Raw genomic sequence first — 27,068 nt, 5'->3', positions numbered from 1 at the left:
GAGGAAATTCAAATTTAAAAGAAAAATTTAACAAACAAAATGTAAAATTAAAAACATTCACGAAAAAATTCATGCAAAAATATTAACAAAATAAGACATGCTGTAATTAAACAATCAGTATTTTTTTAAGAAGAAAATCTAAAGAGGAAAAAATTGAAATTAATTCAAGAAAAATAGTGTCTGAACATTAAATGAAGAAAAATAAGAATTTTTTTGGATAAGAAAGAAAAAGAAAAAATTTAGTAAGTTAAATCAATCAAGAAGTGACAAGGTGTTGCGACATTCTGCTTCAAAATCTTTGAAAGACTGGCCAAAATTATCATAAACAGATTTGGCGGATAAAAAACTGTCATCTAAAGTATGATTAATTTGTTCTAATTGATCTTTAAAACGAGATGCACGATTAATCAGCTCTCTGACTACTAAATGTTTATCAGTTTTACTTTGATAAACGACAAAATAATGCAGGTTTAAACCTAAAATCTGCTTATAGGCAACGATATTGTGAGCATGGAATGACTTAACATTCCTGAGTTTATAGTACTCGAAAGGTGTCATGATCACAGAGGATTTAAAAAACGTTGATCTGAAAAAAATGTAGAGACATGAATAGTTAAGTATGTCAAATTAGAAAGAACAATATCAATATAAAAATACAGGAATTAGAAAAGCAAAAAAATAGAAAATTTCTAATAATAAAATAAAGGGTTAGGGAGGGTGGGTGAAAACGTATTAAAAAGCGATGTAAGAGAGAGTACTATCTCTATCGGTGGAATGAAAACGAATGAGAATATAAAAAACGTTTTGTTTTAAAGTAAGTTTTAGGAGATTTCAACTCGTGTGCCGGCAGGCTATAAAAACGTGTGACGCGCAATTTTCGAGAATGCTCCGTGATGTATTTCAGCAATCGATCAATAAAATAATATCAATATTCCTCTTAATTCAACAAAAAATGGCCATTTTGTAACTTCATGTTATTCCATTAAAAACGTCTTATTTCGTTTCCTTATGCTACAATTAATATTTTTTATCGATCGATATTCCATAAATCACTAAAGAATCCGTCGAAAATAAGCTAAAAGAGTTTAAATATTGGGAAAATTCGAAGAATTCGATAAGTATTTAGGAACCAATCTCCATTTACTATTGAAATTCTCCTGAATAATCCCCAAATGCAAATAAAATCCCCAACTGAAAATAGTAAATGAAATAATACGTTGAAAAAACATATATAATACACTAAAAAACTAAAACTTACTGTTGAAAACGTATTAAAAAGCGATGTAAGAGAGAGTACTATCTCTATCGGTGGAATGAAAACGAATGAGAATATAAAAAACGTTTTGTTTTAAAGTAAGTTTTAGGAGATTTCAACTCGTGTGCCGGCAGGCTATAAAAACGTGTGACGCGCAATTTTCGAGAATGCTCCGTGATGTATTTCAGCAATCGATCAATAAAATAATATCAATATTCCTCTTAATTCAACAAAAAATGGCCAAAATACCTGATTAGAATACAAAGCAAGAAATAAAGGTTATCAACTCCCTATGAGCTTTTTGTGTTAAATAGAATTATTAATAAGAATAAAAGAGTTTCAAAAAAAAGTAAAATAACAAAATGTTAGGTGAATTGTTAATATTAAATCAATCAAAAAATGTTTTACATTCTTATAATTAATTTCAATAAAACATATATATGCTCAAGAAAGGTTATTTATAGTTATGAATTCTACCAGACTAAAATATAAAAGTGGAAATAGTTTATGAAGACGACACAAAATGATTTTAAAAATTACTTATTTTTATCTTTTTTTTTAATCTTTAACAATTTTAATGTTTTTATTATGTAAATATATAAAGTATTATTCAAACTTAAAGGATTTAATCTTTTTCTTTGTAATTTATATGTCAAAAATGAAGTTCTTAATTATTTTCAAATCATTAGATTTTAATACAATTTATTATAGAAATAAAGAATAATTTCAACAAAAAAAATTGCTACAAAAAGGCTTACTGTATTATTAAACTGACTTAATTGTATAATTGCATTTATTTTGTTTATTTGCCTTGAAAAATGAGTGTTTACGTGCTGCATTGGTTAAAATCAAACCTAAAAGTGCTCTTTATTCAGTGACAGAGTGAAAAAAATATATACCTTGTTTTATAGTTTTTGATCTCTTTTTTTTATATATTTTTATCTGATATGTATATCAAAATTTAAAAGCATCTATTTCATTAGATATTCATACTTTGCTAAAACGTCTTGGTTACTTTTTGCACTATATTTGCTCTAAAAAGGATTCTTTATCTGGCTTTTACATTTAAAATGAAAGATTTTATGCCAATTTTTGTGTTGACTGTAGAAAAAAATAATTATTTTGTTTATATGCAATTTTCTATAATAAAATGTGAGAAATGCCTTTTTTCACATGTAGGGCGAAAAAAGTAACACTGAAAATATTTTTTACGTCTTAAGCATGTCCTAAACTCAAAGATAATAAACTTTCATAAAAGATTTATTTCAGAATATGTCATTTAGGGCATAAAATTAATTTTGCAAATTAACATTGCAAATGTTTGCCAATAACTTTTAAAAATGATTTCTGCGGATTTTCTAATTTACATGGGTGTTTTCTACACATTTTCCCCTTTCTAAAAATACCTTCCTCATAAAGATTGGCTTCCGGAAAGTATTTACTTTCCGAAAATGATATGTGCCCTGAGGGACTATCCACTACTAAATATAACTTAACCTAAAGTATACAAGCTAAGGAAAACTTTACCCCCCCCCCTCCCCTCCCCTATCTTATTTTTTTCATAAGAAGGGTAAAATAAAGTGTTCTCCAATAAGAGATTATTAAATAATATTATGAAAACATTTATGAGAAAATAACATTTATTTGTTTATATTTAACATACAAATAACATCAAAATCACAATATACTAAATATACATTTTTAAAAAGAAAGTAAATTTTTTATAAAATTATTTACCAAGTTTTATATTGTTGTTTTATTGTTTAAAAAAAATGCAAATTAGCTAATTTAAAGATAAAAATACTACAAAAATAAAGTATTTTGTGTGCAATGACTGGTTGGGGAAAGATAAGATTTGTACAACCGACAGACGTACGGTAATATGCTTGTAGAATAGTTTCGTTGCCAAAATACTAAATTATCCTACAAATTATATTTTAGAGTTCAAATTTAAATTGGAGGGCGTAAATCCCTCAAATGCCCCTTGAGTCCTCTGGGGGTGTTGCCACTAGCTTTTATTTAAGTAAAAAGTTACAAAAGCTTAAAAATATGAAAATCTGAGAATAGTCCCTTTCGTGGCAACGACCCTTAATGGGCGATTCGTCGTATTTTAAAAATAGCTTTTGATGGGTTATAAAGGTTAGGTTAGGTTTTATCGGGTTAGGTTTTATCGGGTTAGGTGATTGCCCCACAGGGTAAGGCAATTAGCCCCGCAGGGGCTAGAACTATTAAAAAAGCTACTGTAAAAAAAACCCGAAGAATCGCCCCTTAAGGTGCGTTGCCACGAAAGGGACTATACCCGAAAATCTTAGTAAGATTTAAAAATGCAAAAAATGATACCTATTATATAAAAATAGAAATTAATTTTATAACCCCAATTTTTTTTCTCACTAACTATTGACATTTAGGATCCGTTACAGTTCACTGCAAAATAAACCTAGGAACGATTAACTACAAAAACGTGCATGTTATGCTCCCAGTCAGCTGTAAGCAGCATAAGAAGGCTTTTGAATAATACCTTATATAAAATAAAGTTAAGGGAAGGTTTTTCTGAGGAAAACACTTTTTTCTACTGTGAATATTGAATAATGGCTTTTCCAGGTTATTTGTTAAAATTTTGCGCGTTTGGCTGGTAGCAGCTTTTTAAAGCTTATACATACATTTCTGAAAATAAAAGGTCCCAGGATCATTTTACCATGAACTGCAACTGATCCGACATTTTGCAAAAGAATAAATAAACATAAAAACTACAACACAAAGCTAACACACATTTTGGATCATGGAAAGAAAACGAAGTAGCGGGTTTCGTAGTTTTTTTTACAGTAGCTTTCGATAAGTTATTTAAAGTTATGATTGCCCCGCAGGGTTAGAGCCCCACGCAGTGACTAGAAATAGGAGAAAAGTTACAGTTCAAATACGACGAAACCCGCTACTTCGTTTCCTTTCAATAATCCGACATTTTACACAGTTTTAATATACAATTGAACAAAATTTCAGAAATTATCATTTCTATTAATACTACATAAAAATAAAATATTTCTTTTAATAAATAGTTTAACTTAAATAGTTTCATTTTATAAAAATATTATCATAATATAAATATGATTAGAAAAATGGATTAGCTTGTATATTTTTGGATACATAATATTTTCTAGTTGAGTAGGTGACTCAAAATCTCTTCTTTTACAATTATCTAATAATATTTATCTAGGTGCTAGGGGCGCAGCCACAGGTAATTATAAAAGAAGAGCTTCATACTGTTTTTAAAAGCGAAGCTTTTCTATAATTAGGGTCGGTCCGTCCGTAACGGATAGCTTTTTTCGTTAATTTAGGCATGTTAGAATTGTCCTATCGATTTCAAACTTTGCACGGTGATTCCTTTAGTAGTCAAGTACGATTAAGAAAGCGTAGCAACTCTATTATCATTACAAGAATCTCCGTACGTCCATTTTAAACATGTGGATTTTTCTACATTTTTAACAACAAATTTTCATGTGATCTATTCATCCGATTGATCTGATTTTTGGTATATTAATTCCTGGGACAACAAAGTATAATGTTATAAGCAAAGCAACTCTATAATCAAGTCCTGAAAATGTAAGTATGTCCATAAACATTATCCTGTATCAAGCAGTTTTTCAGCAAAACAATTTTGCTTTGACTTTATACATTTATATTATGATTATTCAGTTCTAACACTATACAAATGTTAATACCCGTTTGTCCTACCGTTTCAGTGCTTCGCTTTTACGGATGTTGTCATCCTTATTGGATACAAATTTCAAGAGATATGATATTATTATTTTTTGGATACTTTACATGTTTAAATAAAAATTAAGCTCTTTAAAGTTTTATAGATGCTACATATATAGGGTTTTTATTTTATGAATAATTGTAAATTGTTTTTAAAAGATTTAACATTTTATTTTTTTGGCATTATAAAGTTCAAGAATAGTTATTTATAGACAGCTTTCCGCAGATATTAAAATTTAAAGTTGTTAGATAAAAAACAAAACAAAAATGTTACCTATTGATTTCAAGATTTTTACTTTAATATTCGTGAAAAATTTCAATGCTTTATATGATCTATCAGTAGTTGAGTAGCGGTTCTAATTCAGCTGATATTAATCGGTTTCAAAGCCATACTGGAATAAATAGTTATCGCATCATATTATAGTTAGCTTTCCATGGATATTGATAATTAGAAAGTTATATGATTTATTCTAGTTTTGTCGGACCGGAGTAGCCGAAGAACCTGGCTAACAAAACTGGTATTAAATTATTGTTTTCCAAATAGATAATTTGCCGCTAAAAAGAACTAATAACGTGCCTGTATGAAAATATGGAGACGTGTGATTGGTTAATATTAGCACATAAAAAATAACCAATCACGTGACTATGAAAACAAGAAGACATGTGATTGGTCAAAGTTTATAATTTGCCGACAAAAATAACCAATCATGTGTCTGTATGAAAATATGGAGACATGTGATTGGTTAATTTGATGGAAGGAAACACGTGATTGGTTAAAATTAGCAAATAATTAATTTTTAAATTCAAAGTTGTGTAATTATTTCTGAATGCATAATAATTGTGCATCTATTTACAAATAATATCAATAGGTGGATTCACACTAATGTTAGTTAGCCATCTTATATGAATATCTACCAAGATGATTATAATTAAATTGAAATTTTTAAGCCTAGAAAGAAATGGGAAACCAGGACTATCAAGCCATTAAAATGCTCAAAATGACTGCTCGCCGTGGATACTGAAGTGAAAAATAATAGGAACAAAACTGGCATTTATTTTATGATTTTTATTTGAGTATTCATGGAAAATTGTCTTTAATGCGTTGCTATACATTATTTTCCAGTATTGCTTAGGTTCTAATCCAATAGATAAAAATCGGTTTCGAAGCCATATTGGAATAATAGTTACCAATTTCCTTCGAAGGCTTAAAAGTTTCACTTTATTATAAATCATTTTGATTTTTCATATGTGAAGATATGCATACCTGATTTGATCTGTATGTAATTCCAGCAAATATTAACAAATACACAACACAATAATCATAAATTTACTTCATTAAAATGGATGATTAAACTTAAGAAAACCATTTTCCCTCTAACAATTCCACCTGTCAAAAATAATAATATATTTTATACAAGATATTGTTTTCTTGGATCTTAAGAGTTACGCCATAATATAGTGGAAAAGCAGAGGCAATATAGTTTTTCTTTTTTGATGGTTTATTCTTAGACATATAATGTAGGATTTTTAACGACATGTACAAAATAAATCTTTACAATACAAAAACATAAAAAAAAATTATGTTGGACTAGAATATTATTTGAAAAAACATTTTTTTTGTATGTTTTCTCATTGATTCAATTCTCTTTAACTTTTTTAGTATTTAATTGAAAATATCTAAAATTAAATCAGAAAACGTTATCACTTTTCAATTTGTGCCATCTTATACATGACATTTTTTATCACTTGGTAAAGTTTTTTTGATTCTTTTTTGACAGCATGCTAAAGCTTGTCCAAAGCATTTCAATTCCAACAGTTTAGCTGATAAAAAGACTAAAAATATGCTTTAAAAGGCATATTTTACAGTGCTATATTGCAAGTAAAGAGGTAAAGCTTCCCTTTAATCTTTGTACATGTTTACCACACAGTACAAACTGCATTCTCGCCTGGATTCATTTTGGACCCCTAAAATAAAACAAAAATACTTTTAATACTTATTAATCTCATGTTATCACAGACATCTTTCCGCGGGTATTAATATGAAAAGTTTAAAAATTATTTCCAGTTATATTTGTCTATATTACAATACGATACGTTTTTTTTCAGTATGGCTCAGAACCGGTTCTAATCCAGCGGATTTTGATCGGTTTCGAAGTCATACTAAATTTTACTAATTTTTAAAAGCAGTATTATTTTCAATTTAGAAAGGGAGGAGAAAATTTCGGTTAATAATCTTTCTTCATCATAACTAAAGGCATGAACTCAAAAACACTTTGGGCTTCTTATTTGTCCAGATAAGGATTATAACTTTTTGGGGGGAGAGCACCTACAAACCCTCCCAAACAGCCACTAGAAACAGATCAAACATTGAAATAATTACCGTAGGACAGTTGTAGGCCTTAGCAAAGTATCTTGAATTAGCCAGTGTTCCCTGCACTCTCAGTCTAAAATATATTTCATTAATGGATATATTATTTCTTGGAACTTACACCAGATTTTCATGTTATCTAATGAAGTGAAACTAGTATCGGGCTAAAACAACGATACCAGTCATCCACCCCATTAATTCCATCCCCTTCCCTCCTACTGGATGAATGGACTGACTAAAATCGAGTTCCATTTTAGCAACCTAGATTGACGACAATTTTTACCTGACCATGGAGAAAAGTATTTTCTAATATCTGAGAACTATGTTAGCAACCTCAACTAACGACACAAAATTCTATATTACAGTATCCACGTTTTCATTATCCATTGTCAAAGATTTATAAGGCAATTAAGCCCTCATAAATAAAGATTGAGATGTCAAGAGTGGAATGTTGATCTAATCAGTATTCATACATTGAATGTATAATTTTTAATTAATAAACTATAGAAAAGTTTGATTGCTTTTAACACTCTATATTTGAAATATTATTTATTTTAGACAGTACCAAAATAATAAATAAATTTTATTATCTAAGAAATCTTTATTTGCCTACTAATTTGCATGAGATAAGTTTTAAAAGTTCATATCTAAAAATTAAATAGAGACTCCTATCGGCAATATAATAAACTATATATTATAAATATTTTTTATGGGTGCAGTATCAAAGCTTATTTATCCGTATTGAATAAAAACGTTGTAAGTTAACATGAATAAAAAAATCTATGAAAACGAAGCTCGGCAAATTCAGATGGTCAGACAAACTAACATTTACAAATGTAGAGTAACAACGCATTTAATATTCAACATTTATTTAGAATTCTCCGTTTATATATATCATAGAAAATATTAAAATGCATGATGCTTAACTTGCAAGAATAAATCTATAATTTAGATTTTTTTGGAGGGGTGGGGGTGGCAGATTAAAAGGTCATCAACAACAGCTGAAAATCGCGTATAGGTTTAGTGATTTTTTTCTCGAATTTACTTTGTTGTTGGCATAAGCTGCTTAACATGGACATACTTAAATTCAAGGACTTAATTGAAGAGATGCTTTTCTTTTACTGCTATACCTTATTAACCTAGAAATCAATTCAAGGAATCCAAAAATCACGTGGTTAAAAATCATTTACAAAATGTTATTAAGTAGCTAAATAATCAACATGTGAATAACTTTCTAATAATGACTATACAGCAGCCGCAAGTTTGAAATCGTTAGGACAATTCCTGTAACAGTTAGGGACAATTTTAAGATGTAAAAACTCTGTTATCACTACGAGAAAGTTAATATTACAACATGATGATTTTGGTCATTTTTTCATTAAAGATTTCGGATCTACTGCAGTTCACGGTAAAATATTGCTGGTAACGAATATTGCCAAAAATCTATGAGTTTTTAAGTCTGCTAGCTGCCAAACGGCTGAACGTACAGATCATACCCGCACACCATTTTGAGCGGTATAAGAAGGCCTACAAATAATCTGGAATAGCCAAGATCCAATGATGCACAGGGAAAGCTTCACTGAAGAAAAAACGCGTAAAATATGCCTTTTTCGCGCATTTCTCTGCACTGCGAGATAATTATGCATTATTGATTTATGACTATTCCAGATTATTTGTCGGCCTTCTTTTGCTGCTTAAAACAGTGTGCGGGCATGATCGATGTACGTTCAGCCGTTTGGCAGCTAGCAGCCTTTAAAATTCATAGTTTTTTGCCAATATTCGTTACTAGCAATATTTTACCGTAAACTGCAGTAGATCCAAGATTTCTATGATTATTAGGTATATTGTTATAAGCGAAGCATATTTATGATCAAGCTTTAAAATGTAAGTATGTCCAAATTGAGAACCATTATTAAAGTAATTTTACTCTAACACCTACAATTGAATATTAGGTTAAGTAACATAGACAATATATAACCAACCCTTTGATTGCAAGACCTTTGTCTGAGAAGTCCTAACTGAATGGTAATGTGTTGTGACTGTTTATGTTGTCCACCTGACATAGCAGCAGTAGGAATTATTTTTAACGTATTTAATTATGACGCGGTATCGGGCCAAGATTCGGACCTCCCACCTCTCCGACGACGAGCGGATGCGCTTAGGTCTCAGGTCTAGATATCCTACCTAGGGGGACTATGAGCATCTTCTAATAGGTTGTAATGTTCTGTTTGTGGCGTAGCATGAGAACACCAAACCTAAAAAAATAATTTGGTACAAAATAGTAAAGCTACTATTAAACACACCCTCTTGAGAAAACTTTTTATAACGTCTACCATTGGTCATTTAAATGTTAATGTAAATGAAAATATTTTCTGAGAGTTGGCGTATCGTTGGTCATGTGCATAATTTTTTTTGTATAGACAGACACTATAAAAAGCTTCTCTCTTGAGCACTGGTAAGTGGTAACTTCCTCACACCTTATTTTTCATTAAATTGGAAAAAAAGGGGGAATAGGCTTTCGTTTGTTTTTTGATTAAACTAGGTAGGGTTAGGTTAGGTTATATTGAGTACTGGGTAGCCCCACAGGGTTTGAACACCACAAATATAAAAAGCTTGGACGTCCCTGGATAAAATGACATTGTCTTAGTCAATATGATATTTGTATAACGTTTCCTGAAAAAACTTCTATGACATGCCACATTTTTTTTAAAGGACGGACAGACTAAACAGAAAAACTATTTTAGAGGTCTTTAATGCCATATACAAATGGTATTGACCATTTGATAAACCTGTTATACCTGACCAAATGAGAGGAAGAACAGCTGTTTATGGTCCAATTCAACTCCAGGTAGAGTTCCAAGTTCCATGCTAGGATTCTCTCCAATCCAGGACATATAGGCTTCATAAGCAGCCTTAATTAGATGGAATGATAGCAAAAATGATGGATAGAAAGTAACATAGTTAGAAAGATTCATAGATATATAGGATATATAAGTTGGAAGGAATTTTAATGTTAGAGGGAGATTTGAAATCTGCATCAAATTTTAAGGATTTTTTTTATAAAATTCGTTTTTTGTTTAATTATTTATCTAAAAGCGGAAATACAATTTAAGTTCATAAATTTTGACCAATAGGATAGGTGGATTGGAAACTACCTGCGTTTTAATTGGTTGAATGATGTGCGACACTTAAGCTTCTCCAATCAGAGCGAAGGTAATTTTCAATTCACCAATCACAGATTTCAAAATTAATTAACTTAAATTGTATTTCTGCTTTTAGATAAAGAATTATACAAAAAACGAATTTTATAAAAAAAAAATCCTTAAAATTTGATGCAGATCTTAATATACATATAAATATTAAGGAGTATAAAATCCAGGTTCCTTGGAAACAAATAAAAATAAAGGTATTTTCTAGGCCTGGATAATCTCAAATCCAGGACATATTGGCTTCATAAGCAGCCTGGATATAATGGATGTAGAATACGTGGATATTGTTAAAGATTCTGGCATAACCTGATAAAATGTTACTCCCATCTGGCTTTTAAGCGACTGCGCCTTTGGCTTATAGAAGCTCTGCATCATTAGAATACATCTAATCAACCAACAAGAAAAAAAATCCTTTATTGTTGCTTCTTTATTCATTACCTTCAGTCCTCCATTATCGGCGATATTCTCGCCAACCGTTTGTTTACCGTTAACGTTTTCTCCGTTAACGGTAAAATTTCCATATTGATCTTCCATACAGCCAACTCGCATCTTGTATTCAAGCAGGGTCTAAAACAGACGACTTATAGATAGTTGCAAAAGGGCCACTGAAGTACTACAGACATACAACTAAATTAGAAAAACCTATAATAAAAAGTAGTAAGGATTTCTTTGTCAAACATCTCGGAAATTGGAACACTCAATTTGGTGTGATAAATATCTTAATAGGGGCTTTGGCAGGAACTAGATTTTAGAAAATCATAAATCTAAATAATCACGCAACCTTTGCGGATTTTAAAATAAATTCAGGTAGGAGACATTGGCAGGGAGTAAGGGAGGGGACAATGGATCGAATAATCAATTTTTTGGAGTCTCAGACTTTGGGGACTGGCTTAAAGGGAATGTGCAAGAATTTAGCAGTTTCTGACTGAGTTTGGGGACTTGCGCATAGAATGCCGCTACTCGTTATGTATGTTTTGAATATTGCAGACGGAGAGAAGGGATAAGGGAAGTGGGGGGAAGGGAAATAAACATTCGTTGTGTTAGTTTGGAATGTACCAGACGGGGAGAAGGGAGGTGGGGGCAAGGGGCAAGGGAAATAAACAGAATAAAAAGGGGCAGTCATATTCTTGCTAGCAGCTGGCCGGGTCCAATAATCTTTTAATATAAAAATCACACCAAAAAACCTCAATATATTTCATCAAAAAACAAGTTGTGATTTCACTTTACATGACGCTATGGAAATCTATTATTCAATTAACAATCCCTTTATAATTTCCTACAAATTTATTGGATTAAACTGGATTTCATGCCCTTTCTTTGATAACTCTTATATTGAATTAATTGCCCATTGTCCCCTCCCTTACTCCCTGAGACATTGGACTGTAAATTATACAGGTACTTGAACTTTTATAAAACTTTGGGTACGTTAAAAATGTATTGTTTGAAAATAGTAGTGTAAATTATACAGGTACTTGAACTTTTATAAAACTTTGGGTACGTTAAAAATGTATTGTTTGAAAATAGTAGTGTCTAAACTTTTTAACAAATAATTATCTACAATAGGGTTGATATTGTTTTCATCAATGGGGATGTAATTAAATTTATTGTCCACTGGCTTATCCATTAAGATCCCTGACAAAATAATATCATGATAAAATGCTTTCTCGTATTCATTTGAATCCGGTGGATAGGAACCGGTTCTCATGAATACGAAAAAACTATGTCTAGCATCGTATTATATCCAGTTTTCTACGAATATAGAAATGTACAATCATAAGATTAAAACTAGTTTTTTTAGCCGGTGCCTTCGGCACCACGGGGCTAAAAAAAACTAGTTTTAATCTTATAATTGTACATTCTATATCCGCGGAAAGCCGTTTATAATACGATACGAGAAATAACTATTAAAATATTTCTACCTTATTTTGCCACCAACTTCGTATATTTCCATCTGCATCGTATTCTCGACCCTAAACATTAAATGGTGAAATGTTGCTGGTGAATATTACCTCCTAGTTCATTGGATTATAACAAGGTTCCTAGTTCCTGCAGTAAAATAATGAACACCGTAATAGAGTCTGGCAAATTATCTTAGTGACGTAAAAAAAATAGGATGTGTCGATACTTCTAGGATTTTTAAGAATTGTTAATAAAGGCCTGAAATCAAGATTTTTTGTGCTTTTAAAAAATATTAAAAATATTTCTAAAAATTCTTCATTATTTTTGCTCACTTTTAAAATACAAAATCAACTTTTTTTTATTTCTTTTTATAAAATTATCTTTCAAAATTGAAATAAGATCTATCAGCTGATATTGTACTTCTTACATAACTCAAGAGTTGACTTACAATGTGTAAATATTTTATAGATTATTTAGCAAAATAATAAAAAACCTTTATGTAATTTCGTGATTAATAATTGGCTTAATCTTACATTAAACATTGAATGATTTTAAATAATTTTCAAATATTTGCTTTTATAATTATACTTATTGTATAAACCCCTCATAAGTTAGCGCAAAATGCTATATATTTTATCACATATGAGCTATTTTTTAAGCCAGCTTTTTAGTCAAAATTTCAAACCAATAACAATTAAATCAAAAGATATTAGGTTAAAACTATATATAAACGAGAGTAAAGAAATAAGATATTGCTATCAACAACAACAAAAAAGGGTTTTGTCTAGTTTTTGGTAAAAATAACGCATATTTATCATTTTAAATTAAAGCTATCTTTTCAAGATTACATCTATAAATTCGTCTGTATTTTGTAACTTATAACTGTTACCATGAAAAATCAATTGATTTTCCATAATAATTTTATTTCTATATTAAATTTAGAGACAGCTAATTTTTCTTTAAATATAATGAGATGTTTATCAGAAATTTTTAATTAAGCATAATAATGTATATATAATAAAGACAATTACGAATAAAAACAAAACAATCAATTATTAGATTATTTATATCAATAAATTTAACGGAATTTGAACGTAATTGTTAAAAAAGCTAGCTTAAACAGTTTTGCCATTAAAAAATAACCTTCTTTATGTATGGTACATTCTAACAAGGGTAATGATATCCAGTAGAGCAACATATTTAACAAATATGTCTTTAAATAATCAGTCTATTTAACAAATATCTTTTTAAAATGCATAAGTTATATTACCTCTCACAAGATTGTTTAGTCCTTTGACACTGTACATAATTATTATTTGATTGATCTATCCTTAATTTTTATTCATATTCAATTTTATTGTTTGTATATGAATATTTAATACCTGTATTATAATACGGTTATTATTTTTTTTGCTATGTTTTTATAAAATAAATATCTAAGCAAATGTTACCAATTCTTATAATTATCTGGAATTACTTTCATTCGGTTGCTAAAAAGAGGAGAAAAAGAAATGTATTGAGTCAGATAGTAGCCTTAACCTGTACAGCTTTACATTTATTTCATAGATAAATTGAAATTGAAATTAGATAAAATTATTAATTGATTTTAGATTATTAAACAAGACATGTTAGAATTATCCTATCAATTTCAAACTCTTCATGATGATTCCTATGACAGTTAGGTATAATTTAGAAAGCAACTCTATCATTGTTAACAGAAAGTCAGTACGTCCATTTAAAACATGCTTTGTGTGTTTTTTTGGCTGCTATTGAAGAAAGACAACTGAAATTTTTAGTGAAAATGTCTTTTAAGAGGTGTTTTAATGTATTTTTTTTACAGTAGCTTTTGATGGATTATTTTAGGTTAGGTTAGGTGATTGCCCTGCAGGGTTAGGAAAATGGCCCCGCATGGATAGAGCCCCCCCCCCCGCAGTGGCTAGAAATAGGATAAAATCTACTGTGAAAATACCAAGAAACGTCCCTTAAGAGGCATTGTCATGAAAGGGACTATACCCAAGATATATGTGCATCTACTTAACGACTTCCAAAATTTGAGGGTGCCCTCAAGTAATCACCCCTTCCCCCCCCCCCTGCATCTACTCTATACATTATTTTGTCTGTCTGACTGTCGGTCATGCTTAAAAAACCTTATTGTTGGAGAAATGTTATTTTCACAACTGCTTTTTTAGATAGCCAGCTGTAAGTTTTAGTCAAGATACCTTATATTTATACAGATCTGCTCCATATATTTATTGTCTGTCTGTCTGACAGATATACTTAAAAGGACAATTTAGTTTTAAAAGAAAAAATTTTAAAAAATGTTGGTGGTTTTTTTTTAAGCGCGTGAGGGTGCAGGTACCCTATCCTAAAATAGTTATAAACCTTCCCATGACCTATGACCTATGTCCCTGCAAAGGAGAAGCATATTAGTTAGGAAGATCCTTCCATATAAATAGACACACACACACAAACATTCTTTTACTTTGATATAAGGATTAGCATTTTGTTACTGTATCCTATTACTAGCGGCTACGCCTTAGAGGCCTCTTGGGGCACTTGAGGAGGAGAGAGTCCAATTTAATAAACCAATTTATTTTTCTAGATTTTAAAAGAAAAAGACAAACAAACAAACAAAGAGACAGACAAACAGACATCCTGTTACTTTATTATATCCTATTATATAAATTAGTAAGCTAAGCTTTTTTTGACTGTAGCAACGGATCTTGTTAACCGCTGAGCCTAAAGGGTTCTTCTTTACAGTGAAGCTTATTATAGGTATAGAGAAGTTTATAACTATTTAGGAAGAGGGCTCTCCACTCTCCAAAAAAAATAACACCTAGAAAAAAAGTACCATCTCCGCAATTTTACTTCTTTGTTTTAAAACTTAAATTGAAAATTGGAAGAGTGAACTTTCCCCCTTACCACCCTAAAAGCTTCTAGTGATGTGACTGCTAGTGATAATATATTATAGTTTTTATCAACATAATATGCGGATTTTAAGAAAAATTTAATCAAATATGCGGACTTTTTTCAACCTTTTTTTGACAACATTTATTAGACATATTAGAATTATACTATTGATTTCAAATTTTGCACGGAAGTATGTCCTTTTACTGTATGCTATATTTACGCAATTTTGCAACAAATTTATGTGCAATTTCATTTAGACTTCAAAATTAATATTCTGCTTATTAAGTTCCGACACTCTAGCTATTGTGCGTTTGTTCTACCTTCTGATTTTTGTGCTTTGTTTTTATGGATGTTGAAATCCTTGTCTAGAAAATACAAATTAATTAATCGATGGTAGAAAGTACAGAGAGTATAAATTATTTCCTACATTTTCTTTATCAATTATCAATTATCAATCACCTCTATTATCCATCTCTTTTTTAGGGGTTTCCTTTCCCACCTCCCCTCTAATCCCTCGTTTTTAGTTACGTCACTAAGATGATTTGTCCGACACTATTACTGTGTTCAAAATAATAAATTGACCCTATACATTAAATGGGTCAATTGCATTTCATGGCAAAATGTTGCTGGTAAATATTGCTTCCTAGTTCCTGAGATTATTACAAGGTTCCTGGTTCCAGAAGTACAAGAATAAATTGACCCTGTTTATTAAATGGGTCAATTACATTTCATGGTAAAATGTTGCTGGTGACTTTTGCTTCCAAGTTCCCAGGATTAAAACAAGGTTCCTGGTTCCAGCAGTGCAAGAAATAATCATGGATCCACCATTGTTTAACTTTTATGGTTTCCGATAACTTATGGAACAAGCCTGGAAAACCATTGCAACTCTTAAAATGATCCTGGTAACAAGCAATATTTCCCTTTTATTAAATCTTCTTGATTAGTTTATACAAACTACCATAAAATATACTTTTTACCTATAATTTTAATCTTAAAAAGGAGTAATTTTCTTAGTTCTTAGATTCCTGATATTTGTATAAGCTGACCTGATCATCAAAAGCATGTGACAACTCATGACCCATGACAACACCCATAGCACCATAGTTGAGGCTCCTGGGACTCTCCAGGTTGAAGAATGGCCGCTGCAGGATTCCAGCTGGGAACACAATCTGAAAACAAAACAAGGATGACAACATCCATAAGTAGCGAAGCACAAAATGTCATGGAATGAACAAACGGACAAAGGTATTTAGTTTGCATAACATGGAAAAAAGAGAAAATATGCAAAAAAAAAACTTAAAGAAAATAACTAAACCTTTAAAGAATTAGGTTTAAGTCTTTTGTAGCATGACCAACAGACAGACGGACAAATCAATGAGCATACATATTAGGAATCTTCACTAAAAATTTCAGCTAAATATCTTCAAAAGCAGCCGAGAAAATCACATTTCCCCCATAGCACTACGGACTAAATAACTAACTACCGGATTGACGAACAGACAAAGTGAATTAGAGAGTGCCGTCTTACATAGATATAGAGAAGTTGCGCAAATAAACAGTTATATGAAATTTAATATTAAAAATTGTTGCATTTGAAATATTTGCAAAAATTATTAACCTGATTTTTGGTGGGTGTGTAGTATGCATTAATAGTGGGCGGAGTCATCCCCCACTTGTTGCGGTCAACCTTCTTGGTCAGCTGAAAAAGTAATGTTATGTTAAATTTGGTGTTTAAGCAGGGATCTATAATGGGCGACAAATTGATGTACATCCCCAATAATGTTACACAAAATTACCCCGACTGTAGATTACAATTATGGGTTGAAACGTTTGGACACTTAATTTAATGAAACAATCCATCAAAATTCAATAGCCGGTTTAAAATTAGTAGTGCTTAAAAGTTTCAACAACTCAAAAAATAAAGAGGGTAGTTTTGTGCACCGTCATTGGGGATGTACAATACATTAATGTATTACAGGGAATGTAAAGGAGGAGTTGTTTCCTTTTTTTACAATCTACCTTTTTGTCAAGATATTGAATTACATTTTTCCAGGGATAAGGGATGGGAAACCTGACCGAAAATTAGGTCTCAGCCTCCTTTTAAAAGTGATGGGGCAACTTTTCTTTTTTGCCTATAAAATCAACTCATTTTCGCCAGTTCATTATTGGCTGTAGGCCAATATCCAATAGCCTGAAACTTGCTTTTAGCATTAACCAATTATTAATAACAAACGCGTCCCCCAGTTTATTATTGGCTAAATTAATTCAAGCAAACATAAATTTCTGCTATTAGAAAGACAACAATGGAAAGTTTCTGCTATCAGAAGGACAACAATATATATGACGTTCAATCACATCAACTTATTATTAAATCTACACATTAATAAATGTCCATATAGCAAAACATAAATTGAGAGATCGTTTTTTGAAGACTGAGTAGGATTCAACATTTTATACTTTAGAACAATGTGAAAAACTCATTGTCTTTAGACAATTTAAAAGTTACATTTCATGTGGAATTGATAACCCACCTAAATGATTACAAATACAAAACTAGTTCAATGTGTAAATAAAAGTGTACTGTGTTTTGTTAAAAAAAAATTTTCATTAATTTTGGTAAAAATTATTGCACACTTAATTGAACTTTTCTGTTAATATTTAACGTAAAATAATTTTTTTTTTAAAATTCTTTATTTATATGTATGCTATGGAACAATTAGTTGATAGAATGTTACCCATGTACTTATTCAAATCTACTTAATTTATTTATTAAAGCTGGGGGGCTAAAGCGGTGTATATTTCTAAATACAAATTTTGGGGTGAAGTAGATCCCCCCTTAAAATGTTTGAAAATAAATCAGATTTAACCATCTCAAAATTTTTTTTTTTTTAAATGGGGGGGGGGGTTGGCGAAGTAATAACGGGATTCTACTTAAAGCCACTAACATATTGGTTCTTTGGAAAGTTTTTATTATATTTTATGATTGGTGAAATCAACTACCTGAATTCTATTCTATACTTTTTTTCTTTGCATTCATATAATAGCTATTTCATCATTGTTCATAGTTTTCAAATCTAACTACTGCGTCATCCCGAAACTAGTTTTTTAGGCCTAGTTGGAAAATAGGCCTGGAATAATATTTTCTTACGTTTCCCATCCCTTATCCCTGAGAATTCCTATGTTTTGCTTTTTTTCCAGCAAAATTATAGTTTACTCAATTTATGGTTAATCCCAGGGACCATTAAGAGATAAGACTATAAAAGATAAATTTATGTACATCCCCAATGATGAAAAACAATATTGCCCACTCTGAAGATTAAAATTACTGGTAGAAAAGTTTGAAAAATAGTCTTTTGGAACCTCCCAATAAAAATTTAATAAATCTAAAAAAGTTTTGATCCAAAAAATAAGATAACATGGTCATAAAACTTTGGGTACCAGTGAAAGTTACAGTCCAATGTCCCACTCCTTCCTAGTTAATTCCACGCTTAGTAAACACATTCTCATGTAACCAAGGATGAAGACATCCAAACAGTCAAGGCATTATTTTTCTTTGAACTATCAAACAAAGTACCCTCCTGAACACTGATAATTGATAACCCACTCTCTCTTATTCTTACATTAAAGTAAAAGGATCTCTGTCGGTGTGTGTACGGAAGAATCTTGCAAACCATTGAACCGGTGTGGTTCTCCTTTAAAGGTTAACTTCTCATAGGTCCTAAGAAGGTTTGTAACTATTTTAGGGGATGGTATAACCACCCTCCCAAGAGAAAGCATCTTTTAGAAAAAATAACCCCCTAAAAATATTTTGTTAAAAACTTTTTCTTTATTTCAATTGAAAGTGTCGACACAACTTCCCCTCCCTCCGGACCCGTCAACGGCGAAGCAGCTAGTTTTTAAATAATTAAAAATATGGAAGGGGGTAGTTTTTCGTATGTTTGCATATCACTTTATGCCAGATTATATTGGATTCTAAGTTAGAGTTAGTGCACAGCAGGTGCAGGACCCGCAGGGTTGGAGCCCCTGCAGGATTTTCAATAATTGTTTTAAAAATAAAAAATAGCAACAGGCCTTCTCACGACTATTGAAAAGCTAAAATGTAAAGGAGAACAGTATCAGTTTAGCAGTGAGCGAGATCCTTCGGTTCACACACATACAGAGACAAAGATCCTGTTACTTTTTATAAGGAAAGACAAACTGACAGACAATTGAATTACTTATTTTCTGTGATTCCAGAAAAAAAAATATAGAAAAGAATGGTCCAATTCATTAGACATTCACTATTTAGAACTCATATTTTAGCATAGAAGTAACAGGATGTCCGTGTATCTGTGTGTTTGTATTAAAAGAACTCGCTAACCACTCGACTGATATGGTTCTTCTTTATTGTGAAGCTTATCATAACTTTTTTGGGGGAGGGTAACTCTCCTAAGAATAAATGTCACTGAAAACCCGACCTCCTCCCATTTTTTTTACTTTTGTAACTAAAAAATAAAGTGGATCCTCCTATCCTGAAGTAAAACGTCATTTTCATCTGAAGCTTAAAACTCAGAAAATGATAATAAAAAGGATGTTTAAAGAATATGGCCCGCTATCAGATCAGCTGAAATAAATTTCCTATTCGAGCCCTAGTTTCCTAAAGTGTACAGCAGATAACCCAATTATTGCAGACCCTATTTTTAGCGACTCAAGTCAAATGGAAAAGCGATTTAATGTATAAACGTTTTATACATTATACATTCAAAAATTTTAATTTTTCAAATTTTAATTTTTTTTTAAGTTTGAAGCTTTTTTAGCTAGTAGCAAATATTGAGATAGGACGCGGAAGCTACGCACACTTTCGGAAACTAAATTCAGTTCATCCGCTATCAGATTTAGATATCACGGCAGTAAAAAGGGTAATAAAAGATGCATTACCAATAAAACATTTTCCAATATTTTTCTTTTTCTCATTTTTATTTTGGCTTTTATAAAAACTTCTAGGTTAAAAACATTAAAAAATTGATTTTAGAAGAAAAAACGTAAGCAGAAAGATTTTTATGATATAACGTTCTGAACAATGGCTGTTCAACAGCTATAGCCGTTTTAAACAAAAAATCCACTAAATATTTCAATAATCCGTAATAAATAATTAGCTAGCCATTCAAATCGGCTCAGAAGTAAAAATTTAGCACCCACAGGCTTTCAAATCGTATTATAGACAGTTTTCTGCAGATAGTAGAATGGAGAATTTTCCAGTTTTGCTGGCCCTCACTGGCCAAAGGCCGGGCCAACATACCAGGAATTAGTTTTCCAGTATGGCTTCGAAACCGATTAATAACCAGAAAGCTGTCTTTAACACGATGCAACAAATAACTATCACGCTTTCCATTTTATTATTCGTGGAAAATCATCTTTAATACGATATGAAACTTAATTGTTAGTATGGCCCACAACGGGTTTTAATCCGGCGAAAATGAATCGGATTCGTAACCATACTAAACAATATTTTGAAGTATTTTTGTTACGTGCCTGACCATAGGCCCTAGCAAAATGGGGATAGATGTCACTGCTTTTGGCCTACCTATTCTATTGACGCCTGGAAATACGTAATACCCCATCTCTTTTCTATTGGGTTTCTTTCCCCATTCACTTTTCTCTTTCCCTCTTCTCTGACGTCAATAGAATGGGTAGGCCAATAGCGGTGACCTCTATCCCCATTTTTCTAGGGCACTAAACACAACTACTTTGTTACCTGTGAAAGATTTTCATCCATTTCAAACTTGACATAGCGAACACTATTTGCAAAATAATCCTAAATTAATTTAGATATCAACAAATATTTTTATGAATAATTTCATCCTTTTGTAAAAGTGAGAGGATGTCTGTCTGTCTGTATCGCAGGATCTTGCTTCCAACTGAACTGATATGGTTCTTCTTTCCAATGTAGATTCTCATAATTCATGGTAACGTTTTTAACTATTTAAAGTGGGATGGTCGACTACCCCCTTTTCCTTAGTGTGATATTATGTGAACACCTTTATCAATTATTATATGTTATCCTATATGTATTGCATCATAGGTATGTTTATCATGAAGACGGTTCATGCTTGGAAAGCTAGAGAGCTGTCCAAGAATGAATGTCTACATCTATAAATATAGCTAGATGCCCTGTTTTAAGTTAGTTCTGTTTTGTCTCTGATGTTGTTTGCTTGTGCGCAATATCAGTTGGACATAGGAGCTCTAACCAAAGACAGGTTAATGATCATGTATTCAATATTTACATATATTTGTATTGTTATGCCTATTGTGTAATAATAATACTTCTGCACCAACAAGGTGATCTTATTGATTGCCTTAGTAGCCAGGCTACACTACAAGTATTACTAGTCTGCAGTCATAGACCAAGGGGCGAATCTTCTCAAGTGGCGCAGTCGATTTCGAACTAGCGCTTCCTTGTCTTTGTCATGGCTAGTAATACTGAGGCATCTCATGCCCTGTCCCAAAGGGGGAGGTTTTCTTCCTCTGAGGGGGGGAGGGTTGATTCAGATAGGGATGCTTTGTTTATGGATTTTATGCAAAGTATGCAACAGCAAATAGCAATATTTATGCAGCGGTTTACTGGTGGTGGGCAGCCTGTACAGCTTGCGGCTGCGGTAGATCAGAGTACACCTGTGGTTTCTGATTCTGTATCTAGTCTCAGACAAGCATTGCCAGCAGTAGCCGGGGTACAAGGTACACTGGTGGTTTCTGATTTTGTAAGCAGGTCTGGCAGACAAACTATGTCAGCGGCAGCTGTGCCAACTGTGTCAGCAGCGGTACCAGCTGTATCTACGGTATCAGTAGTACAGACTACATCAGCGGTTTCAGAATCTGTAGCCAGCTTAATGGATACTGGAGATGCTGAGGTTAGCCAAGTTATTAATGAAAACATTGGCGGCACATCTGAAATTATTGATGTCAATAATGGATCTAATAATACTAGTGGAGTATCACTCAATGAAGGAGGTACGGACGTTGGGATAGGAAAATCTACCAATATTAATTATAAATCTGTAGCAGATTTTTATATGAAAATTTGGGAAAACAAAACATCAACATCTCCATGGTATAATAGGTCTATGTTGCTTCCAGAAGGACAATATTTTCCTAGCAGGCTACATGACAAACGTCATCGATTTTGGCCTTACAGGCTTTCATTCTATTCAAGGGTGAAATATATACAAAGATTGTGTATTACTCATAGAAAGCAGGTTTTTTCTGGTAATCAGAAAAAACGAAAAAAGAATAATTGTTCTAATCAGGACAAATGGAATCATCTTACACAGGAATCTTTTAGTTCTGGTAATCTTGGACTAATATCTCTGACAGAAATTTCTGACAGTGATAGCAATGATAGTAGTACAACACGAAGTATTATAGAGTAGCTTCGCTACTTAGAATGAGAATAATATAATTCTTATTTTAACTTAAAATACAATATATATAACATAAATCATTCTGTTATGTTATATATAGTAACTTCGCTATATATATAATATAAATCGTTCTGTTATGTTATATATAGTAGCTTCGCTACTTAACATTGGAATAATACAAATAATATTACTCCTTTTAAATGAGAATAACTAATTCTTATTTTTAGCTTAAAATACAATATGTATATATAATATAAATCATTCTGTTATGTTATATATAATAACTTCGCTATATATATAATATAAATCGTTCTGTTATGTTATATATAGTAGCTTCGCTAGTTAGATTTGGAATAATATAACTAATATTAATCCTTTAAAATCATTCTTTTATATGGGACCATCCTATCTAGGAATCCTAATATAAATCGTTTTTGTCTCATACAGACGGTTTATAGAGTAGCTTTGCTACTTAAAATAGAATAAATCGTTTTTGTCCAATACAGACGGTTTATAGAGTAGTCTTGCTACTTAAAATAGAATAAATCGTTTTTGTCTAATACAGACGGTTTATAGAGAAGCTTTGCTACTCAAAATAGAATAAATCTGTCTTGTTTAATACAGACGGGTTATAGAGTAGTTTTGCTACTCAAAATGAAATAATAAATAAACGCTTGTTTGACTTTCACATTTTGTTTTAAAATGTGATGACTTCATAAAATTTTAATCCTTGGAATGTTGATATGCATTTGTATTACAGAAATTTATTCAGGGAGGAAAAGACATTGGATTGTTTATTACATATCCTCTATTCTCTAAAGTTTTGTCATAACGTTTTTGCTTTCGTTGACTTGACAACTTTGGGGACTTTCCTTCGATTTTGATTAATTAAGTTGAGTGTATGAACATTTCAATCGCTAGTTTTAATCTACAGAAAGGGGGTAATTTTATGTACCATCAATGAAGAGGTATACAATCTTTATCCTATTTCTTTTGCTTCCTGATCCACGGAAGGGGATAACTTTGTGTATAATTAATGGAGATGTACATAATTTATCGGTCATTGTCCTATCCCTTTTCTATGGAAGAGGGCAATTTTGTACAATTAATGAGGATGTACATTAGTTTATTGGTCATTAGCTTATCCCTTTTATATGGAAGGGGGTAACTTTGTGCACCATTAATGAGGATGTACATTAATTTGATATTTTACTAATGCGATTATAAAATTAGTAAAATCTTATTTTTCTATTTCCTAAAAAATGTGAACATTTTAGTTTTACATGAGTATTGTTTATAAATATATAAACATATCTAAACTTTTGTTATCTTACATCATGACAAATGGAAGGTTTAAATGCATGCCTATGCTTTTACATACCAAATATGTTATACATTTTAGCAGTGGTGACATTGTGTTAAAATTAAGGTATAAAATCTTTTGTGTATGTAAAAGGGGGGGAGGGAAATGTTATAATTGGATGGATTAATTCTATATCATATTATAACATTTTTCTTATTTTAAACTGTTCATACAATTCGAATGGTTTTTATTAGATTGTTCGAATTATATGTACATAGGAGAAAGAAAAATATATTTTGGAACGATTTAATTTTGTATTAAATTGCGCAATTGTTCATACATTTCGAATGATTTCTATCAAATAGTTTGAAGTTATGTAACAGTCACAATATTTTTTAAAAATGAATTTCGAATGATCTAATTCTTATTAGAGTGTTTGATTATAGTCAAAAACGAAAATTGGCTCAAAAATATGTCTAGTAGCAATTTGAATGATTTTTATTAAGTTGTTCAAAATATTAACATTTCTTATCTGTAAAATGGTTTAATTGTTTTGTTAAACTGTTTGTATATCTTTGGATGGTTTTATTAAACCGTTCGAAAATTATGTTTTGGATGATTTCTTTAGATTGTCTGAAATATATATTTATAGTATGATTTAGGGTAAAATTATGTTTTGGATGATTTCTTTAGATTGTCTGAAATATATATTTATAGTATGATTTAGGGTAAAATTATGTTTTGGATGATTTCTTTAGATTGTTTGAAATATATATCTATAGTATGATTTAAGGTAAAGTTATATATATTTTGGATGATCTCTACTAGATTGTTTGAAATATATATATCTATGGTATGATTTAGGATATAGTTATATATTTTGGATGATTTCTACTAAATCGTTTGAAATATATAAATAAAATTGAAACAGTTTATACAACTTTCGGATGATTTCTACTAGATTATTCGGAGTATATACAAATCTAAATTAGGTAAAGGCTCGAATGATTTGTATTAAATTGTTCGAAATGTCTACATAAAGAATTATGATATGGTAGAGTAATTAAACAAATATAAATGTTTCGGAACGCATGCTTTGCCGTTCACGAAATTTTAATCTCAAGCCCTCCTAATGACCAACATGTGAATGTTTACGAATGTGTATTTATTACCATGAAAACAGTGAATCTAAAACAAAAATATAAAAATTAATTACATAATATTAATGGTTTATTATTTTTGTAGATCGAGGTTGCGTGATTTCAATTTAATTAAAAATATAAAATTTCTAAAAAACTTTAAATTGGCACGAAACATATTAAATAGCATCAGAAATTGATAATTTTAGATTCAAATGATCAATAAAATTAAGGAAAATATTCGTATGTCAAAAGTTAGCAGTTAAATGGTCTATTTGTTGAAAAATTAATGTTTTAAATTTCTTCGTAAAAATATACCATACTACACTTATTATTAAGAATTGAAGATAAATTCTTACCACATTATGATGTCAAACTAAGCAGAAGGCTTATTTGAGATATTCCACACATCAGAGCACATGTATATTAAAGCAATACATTATTTTTATTCACTTAGCTCCTCACGTGGGACTAATCAAAGGAAAAGTGCGCGTTTCTTTTGTCCGTTTACAAGCCACGCGCCGCGCGGAGATAGTTAGGAATGCCGCGTAACACACTCATTCTCTAGGAAATTTGGTGTAAGGAAACAGGGATTAATGGGTTCGAACTTGCCAGGGAATACAAGAAAAACATACCGAAACAATAAAATATAAATTAAAAACATTTAAATTAAATTAGGTATGAATAATTACATTTTAAGTTTAAATAAATGAAGGAATGTGATTACGTAAAATCATAAATTAATATACCTAATTGTATTAAGGTATTGTTTACATTTTTTGAAATGTTTTATTTTATTCATTTAATATACATAATGTATGTTAAACCAAGAACGAATTTTCATGCAGCATGTGCTATTAATCCAAATGTGATAGCACAATGTTGTCTTGATTTGGAAACTGGCTTTTTCTATCATTAGTTCCGAATTTATTAAGAAATTAGGACTAATGATAAACCCCACTAAAAAGAAAGAGAAATACTGATAGGGGGATAAACTAACCCTCTGACTTTCTTGATCAACTGAAAGTAAAAATACTGATAGGGGGATATCTAACCCTCTGACTTTCTTGGTCAACTGAAAGTAAAAAATACTGATAGGGGGATAAACTAATCCTCTGACTTTCTTGGTCAACTGAAAATAAAAAAAGATAAGATTCTTGAATTTATTAGATAATTTTATATATAATTAGTAAAAGTTCAGAAAAACAAGGATGTGCAAAATTTGCCTAAGTTTTTATTTTTGTCATGTGCTGTAAATACAGTACATGATTTCTCTTTTACATAGTAATAATTGACATAATTATTAGTTTGTAAAAGGTACAGGATTTAATGAATAAATTGGTTATAAATTTATGTTGATTTTGTCCACATTAGAAAATTCTGTGTGTGACAATCCCCTTATGATATGCATATTATTAGTTTGTGCATTCTGTTTAACATAAAATGAGTTTAATCCATTTATGTTGTATTTGTGGGGTTTGTAAAATATTCAGAAAACAGGATTATTTCAACTACTGTATTAGTTGTTATTCATTTAAAACTATTCAATTTTTGAAAATTAATGTGTGGCAATGAGCATTAAAAATGTTCAGGGCAAAAATACTTCTGAAGACAGATATTCTTTGTTTAGAACAAAATTTTATTATTCGCGTCCATACTCCATGAAATTAGAAAGTATGGCTCAGAAATAGCAGTTATGGATATGTATCTGAAAACTATCTCAACAAACAATATTAATGCATATAAAAATATGCATTAAAGTTGAATGTTTTGGGAATTGTTTCTAAAACAGAAAATCCTAATTATACTATAGAATTTTCTAGCAACATTTAGCA

General features: G+C 30.8%; 1 protein-coding gene across 1 annotated transcript in view; it reads right to left on the bottom strand.

The window, feature by feature from the left end:
• Positions 1-5,157: 5,157 nt before the first annotated feature.
• The window catches only part of Nep3 (M13 family metallopeptidase neprilysin 3), a 57,298-nt gene continuing 35,387 nt past the window's right edge, over positions 5,158-27,068 (bottom strand). The window contains exons 27-35 of the mRNA XM_080177483.1: positions 21,129-21,188; positions 17,013-17,093; positions 16,441-16,563; positions 12,505-12,555; positions 11,024-11,152; positions 10,175-10,288; positions 9,561-9,631; positions 7,389-7,452; positions 5,158-6,973 (exon numbers count right to left, since the gene is read on the bottom strand). Coding sequence (XP_080033609.1) covers positions 6,926-6,973; positions 7,389-7,452; positions 9,561-9,631; positions 10,175-10,288; positions 11,024-11,152; positions 12,505-12,555; positions 16,441-16,563; positions 17,013-17,093; positions 21,129-21,188 — 741 coding nt within the window. The 3' untranslated portion in view covers positions 5,158-6,925. The remainder of the gene's footprint in view (positions 6,974-7,388; positions 7,453-9,560; positions 9,632-10,174; positions 10,289-11,023; positions 11,153-12,504; positions 12,556-16,440; positions 16,564-17,012; positions 17,094-21,128; positions 21,189-27,068) is intronic.

Source organism: Acartia tonsa, chromosome 11, assembly GCF_053477335.1.
Source record: "Acartia tonsa isolate MP-2025a chromosome 11, ASM5347733v1, whole genome shotgun sequence".
NCBI lineage: Eukaryota > Metazoa > Arthropoda > Copepoda > Calanoida > Acartiidae > Acartia > Acartia tonsa.
This window is presented reverse-complemented; position numbering and strand designations above follow the sequence as displayed.